Source organism: Suricata suricatta, chromosome 7 (genome assembly GCF_006229205.1).
Source record: "Suricata suricatta isolate VVHF042 chromosome 7, meerkat_22Aug2017_6uvM2_HiC, whole genome shotgun sequence".
Classification (NCBI taxonomy): domain Eukaryota; kingdom Metazoa; phylum Chordata; class Mammalia; order Carnivora; family Herpestidae; genus Suricata; species Suricata suricatta.
In genome coordinates, this window is record NC_043706.1 from 77190091 (window position 1) to 77196113 (window position 6023).

A 6023-nucleotide genomic window follows, 5' to 3' on the forward strand; every position below is an offset into this window, starting at 1 on the left:
ATTTGTAATTTGAGTCTTCCCCTAAACTAGGAGTTTCAAAAAAGTCTCATCAATTGGTTGTCCTCTTGACTTTCATGTAAACTTTTTAAGAAATGGACATTTAAAGTTAACTGCATTTGTGAACCACTGGACTAGAAGTTCATGCTCTCCAGACTTAACTAGAGCACATAATGAGGGAGCTGAATCATGTTGAAATTGGTGACCAGTTTTATTCAATATAGTTTAAATTGTTTTATTCTATTTCAATTAATTACATTTAATTAAAAAATATATATTTATTTCAAGAGGGAGAGCATGCATGTGCAAATGGGGGAGGGACAGAGAGGGGGAGAGGGGAAAAAGGAGAGGGAAAGAGAAAATAGCAGTTTACATGCTGTCAGCATGGAGCCCAACATGTCAATCCCGGGAGTTGTGAGATCATGACCTGAGCAAAAATCAAGAGTCAGGCACTTAAACACGCACCCCTTATTTTACTTTCTATAGAGATTTATTTTAACCGAAAGTACTAGCTACCACAGACCACTTCCAGTCTCTAAAGTGGAATTTGGGGACATACACATTTGGGGAACATTTGGTGTTTGAATGCACCTGGAGTGCCTGGCTCCATTTGAGAGTACCACATCATTTTTAAAAAGTTTTATTAATTAATTAATTGATTTAGAGAGAGCACAAGCCGGGGAGGGGCAGAGAGAGAGAGAGAATCCCAAGCAGGCTCTACTTCATCAGCACAGAGCCCTATTGAACTCAAGAACTGTGAGACCATGACCAGGGCCGAGATCAAGAGTAGAATGCTCAACTGTACCACCCAGGCACCCTGAGAGTTCCACATTCTTTCTCCTTTGACACCTTGAGCTTAGCTCAAGTCTCTAGAAGTGCACCTTTGCTTTTGCTTTTTTAAAAATTTTTTTAATGTTTTATTTATTTTTGACACATAAGAGCATGAGAGTGGGAGGGGCAGAGAGAGAAGGAGACACAGAACCGGAAGCAGGCTCCAGGCTCTGAGCTAGCTGTCAGCACAGAGCCTGACATGGGGCTCGAACCCACAAATGTGAGATCTGACCTGAGCTGACGTCGGAGGCTTAACCAACCGAGCCACCCAGGCGCCCATTTTATTTATTTTTGAGACAGATAGCGTGAGCAGGGCAGGGTCAGAGAGAGAGGGAGACACAGAATCTGAAACAGGCTCCAGGCTCTGAGCTAGCTGTCAGCACAGAGCCCGATGAGGGTCTTGAACCCACAAACCATGAGATCGTGACCTGAGCCTAAGCCGGATGCTCAACCAACTGAGCCACCCAGGTGCCCCTGCTTTTGCTTTTAACTTCTAGTCCTGGACATGCTCAGAGGTCTGGGGGAACTCTATAGCAAACCCCTGGTGACCACTTTTGTTCAATACCATAGTCTTCCATGTCTTCATTCCAGATAATTTATAGATGGCAGAGTAGAATCTCAGAGATTATAACACACACTGGTTCAGGTCATGTAGAAAAACATAAGTCTGGGAATGAGAATACTTGGATTCTGTTTTACTTTTGGGTTTTCTGCTTATGAAGACTATGATCTTGTTTGGGCCCTAATTTTAAAAGTACTCTATACTTTGAGGGCCCTGGGTGGCTCAGTTGGTTAAACCTCTGACTTCAGCTCATGCCATGATCTCATGGTTTGTGAGTTCAAGCCCCACATCGGACTCTGCTGTCAGTGCAGAGGCCACTTCGGATCCTCTGTCTCCCTCTCTCTCTGCACCTCCCCTGTGTGTGAACATGTGTACTTTCTCTCAAAAATAAACATTAAAAAAAAAGTACTCTATACATTAAAGGTAAAATTTAAAAAAAATCTTTAGTTTTATCATCAGAATAAATTGCATTGTTTTAGAAATTTTGGGGGGTGCCTGGGTGGCTCGGTCAGTTGAGCATCTGAGTCCAGCTCAGGTCATAATCTTGCAGTGTGTGAGTTCCAGCCCCACATCAGGCTCTGTGCTGACAGCTAAGAGCCTGGAGCCTACTTCAGATTCTGTGTGTGTCTCTGCCTCTTCCCCACTCACACTCTTGTCTCTCTCTGTCTCTCAAAAACAAATAAATGTTAAATTTTAAAAAAACTTTTGGGAAATATCTGTGAACTCAAAGATTAAAATCATCCATAGTATTTCTCAGAAATAATCACTGTTCTATTTTGGCATATGCAAGGCTTTGTTGTTGTTGTTTCTTTGTTTCTGTGGGCTTTTAATAAAAACATCACCTCCTATTTGTAGACATTAAGGCAGAGGAATTTTTATCTTTCTACTCTAATCTATAAAAGCTAAAATAACACTTTTCTCTCTTTAGAAATGATGACCGGGAAATTTTATTGGAGTGTCAGAAAAGAGGGCCATCACTGAAAACATTTTCTTATTTAGCAGCCAAGTTGAATAAAAATCCTTATCAGGTAACTACCCAATTTTACATCTCTATAATTTTACAAATGTTTCTACTATAAATGCTTAGATTTAACCTTTATCATGTTTAAAATAGGTAGATATTTATTAGCTAGTTTCTTTAAAAAAATTTTTTTGAATGTCTCTTTATTTTGAGAGAGCGCAAATGGGGGAGTGGCAAACAGAGATGGAGAGAGAGAATCCCAAGCAGGCTGCACACTGTCCACACAGAGCTGATGTGGGGGTTGATCTCACAAACCATGAGATCAAGACCTGAGCTGAAATCCAGAGTTGGATGCTCAACTGACTGAGCTACCCAGGTGCTTTTATTAGCTAGTTTCTTTAACAGTATGGCTCTTTACGTAGGACTGTTAAAAACTTGGTGAGAGGGACCTGACTGGCTCAGTCAATAGAGCACGTGACTCTTGATCTCAGGATCTTGAGTTTGAGCTCCACTTTGGGTGTAGAGATTAGTTAAGGAAATTTAAAAAAAAAAAAAAAATCTTGGTGACTGTGGAAGAAGTTTGGAACAGTCCTAAATCTTTCCCTATTTTCTTACCATTTACTTATGTGATCTCAAGCTGTCTTATAATGATGTTTGCTTCTTTAAGAATGTTTAATATTGAGAAATTAAACTAGCAGTCACTTGGGGCACCTGGGTGGCTCAGTAGGTTAAGTCTCCGACTTCGGCTCAGGTCATGATCTCACGGTTCATGGGTTGGAGCCCTGGTCGGGCTCTGTGCTGACAGCTAGCTCAGAACCTGGAGCCTGTCTTCACATTCTGTGTCTCCCTCTCTCTCTGACCCTCCCCTGCTTGCTCTCTCTCTCTCTCTCTCTCTCTCTCTCTCAAAAATAAATAAAACATTAAAAAAAAACAACCTAGCAGTCACCTGTAGTATGAAAATATTTTATTTTTCCAAACATTACTTCATGTTTTTATTATTGAGGGCAACTTTGTCTTTAGATGTTTTGTGAAAATATTCATCACAGATAAAAAAAAATATTATTGAGATGTTTGTAATTAACAGCCATTTAAAATTTTTCAGGTCTCAGAAAGATTCCAGCAGCTAATGAAGCTCTTTGAAAAGTCAAAATGCAGGTAGTTAATGGTTCTGCTACAGGAGACTAGTAAATATCTGACTCTGTAACTGTGCAGTTAATGGCCTGTTAGTCACTGAAGATACAAATAGTGGGTGAGAGACTTCTAGTTGAGTTTCTGCATCAGGCAGAGTTTGGAGGATGGCTGCTGGTGCAGGAAGGTCGCCTCATCCGTAGGGACAGCTCAGAGTGAAGCCTGCTGCCGCTCAGACCAGCATGGCATTTCTCCTCAGCGCTCTTTTTTTTTTTTTCCTGGAGTCTAATTGACATACCATATTACATTTCTCTTCAACCTTCTGATTGCTGATGAGTCTAAGATGTGGGAGGAATCCTTTGGATGACTAACAAAAAAATTTTTTATAGATGAAGGAAAAACATTCTTGAATAGCATATATCCCACAGGCAATGAACTCTGTAGTCTTTGAAATTTGGTATTTTCAAGTTTTAGTCAGGCGTACTAAAATATTTTAAAATATAAAACCTATGTCATTCATAAACATAAAATCCATTGTCATCTGAATAGATGACATGATTTACCAATGTAAATTATTAATGATGTTCACAGACATGTTTTCTTAGTTTACTTAAGTCATTCCCATACAGGCAGTAATTATCAGCAGGTTTTTTTCGGCAAGACCTGAACCAATTGCTTAGATATTTTGGACTTTACATAAGGAAAGTTGTAAAAGAACTTAACCTATCACTATCTTTGAATTTATTTGTAGTCCTAATTACTTGAATGCAGAACACCCAGTTTGAAATTAAATTCAGTTCAGATTAAATCTGGAGAGAATCCACATTTGGACAGAGATCTTAGTGTGAAGGGTCCTTATATTTTTGAGGTTTAAATCGACTTTTGGACCTAATGTAAATTTTATTGTCTGTGGATAATCTGTTAATTTCAATATCTTCTCTAAACAACTAGTTTAGTAAGGAGGTCTTCAGAAGATACTTAGCAGTTTACTGTGAAGTTAAAATCCTATTTACATAATTCAGAATGTAAGATTGAATAATGGAGAATTTAAATAGAGTAAGGTTATTCTTTAAGAACCTTTTAAAATGGTCTGATTATTTTTCAGATTTACTGTGCTTTAAAATTTTTTACTGCCTTTAAGAAATTAAACTGAATTTTTATTTTACCTGAATGTTATCTTAAAAAGTGAGTTCCATTCCCTTGTGAAGATAATATGTACATTTATGAAAGAATTACCTTGTATCTGGAAGTGATGCTTAACTAGTTTGAAATTTCCAAATTTCTTTACAAATCTAACATCTTTAGTGGATTTGTTACTTGAAATTTTATTTGCATGAGAGCAAAATCTTTTCCATCTAAGTGCTATAGTCTTATTAGATTCTTATCAGAGTCAGAATATAGCAATAAAGTTACCAAACTGATTCTATAAAAAGCTCGTTCTTTATCACTGATATTATCTGAGTGAACTCATTTAAAGAACAACGCCTTATAAAATGGTCATCAGAAAAATAGAATCATAACTTCAGCATTTTCTTACATTACAGATAAATTGCTGAATTCCTTGGAGTCTTGATTTGATATTGCATATTTCACAGAAGCTGGGAATTTCTCATGTTTTAAATGGGGAAGTAGAAGGCAGTTTTATGGCATATTTGATTACTAGTAAAAATCTCCATTTGCTCTTGCTGACGTTTTAATTTCAGGTCAGCATGTTTGGCTTGTTCCAGTCATCTGTCTGATTTGCTCACTTGTTATTGGTCAAGATATTTATTTTTGAACAGAACTTGTTATTAAGATAAAAGCAACGACGAAATGGCATTGAAATCTCAAAGACATGACTTTCTTTTCTAGTTTTTTCGAGATAATTTTGTAGCATTTGAAACAATGATTAATTTAGTTCATTTTCATCCATTTTTATTTGCTTTTCTATTTGCCTCATTTTGGTACATTGTAAAATAATTTAAATAGTGTATATGTAAATATGTATAATTACAATGATGTATAATACTTTGTGTATAGGAGTGTTTGTGTGTATATACACACATAAATGGCGTCGCCTAGCCAAGGATTTTTTTATCTGTATAAACTTTTTGTATGAAATTTGTTTTCAATACCAGTAATGTATAAATAAAGCCATGTAAAGTTCTGTTATATTTTGATTAGAATGTTTCTTTTAGTGTGTTTAGATAATAATTAAAAGAAAAAAAGAGTAAAGCTCACAGGGGACATGGGGGCTGTTTTGAAGTCGTTTTTGGTGGGGTATGGCTGGCTGAATGTCTGTGAGTAGATTCATTAGAGAAAACCAGTTGCCTTTGCCTGCTTTCTCACAGCAGGTACTAGTACAGTGAACCAGACCTCTGCTGCAGGTGTCCTCACAGATAAAATCTGGGCATCACAAAACGCTTTTGGGTGAAGATTTGGGGAAAACAGGTAAGGATTGACTAGCTTGTGCATTATTTGTTCACTCCTACCCCTCCAGACCTATAGGACTGATGGGCTACAAGGTAGGCCCTAGAGTTTAGGAAATGCCTTAGGGACTTGCCA

At 37.5% G+C, this 6023-nt stretch overlaps 1 protein-coding gene across 4 annotated transcripts in view; it reads left to right on the forward strand.

Moving 5' to 3' along the window:
- CASP8AP2 (caspase 8 associated protein 2) overlaps window positions 1-5632 on the forward strand; it is a 38968-nt gene extending 33336 nt beyond the window's left edge. The window contains exons 9-11 of one of the 4 annotated variants that reach the window (XM_029944227.1): window positions 2319-2418; window positions 3436-3506; window positions 5024-5632. In XM_029944227.1, the coding sequence (XP_029800087.1) occupies window positions 2319-2418; window positions 3436-3506; window positions 5024-5027 (175 nt within the window). In that variant the 3' untranslated portion in view covers window positions 5028-5632. Of the gene's footprint in view, window positions 1-2318; window positions 2419-3435 lie in introns of all 4 variants that reach the window. The other 3 variants (XM_029944230.1, XM_029944228.1, XM_029944231.1) reach the window with 3 other exon arrangements.
- The last annotated feature ends 391 nt before the right edge of the window (window positions 5633-6023 follow it).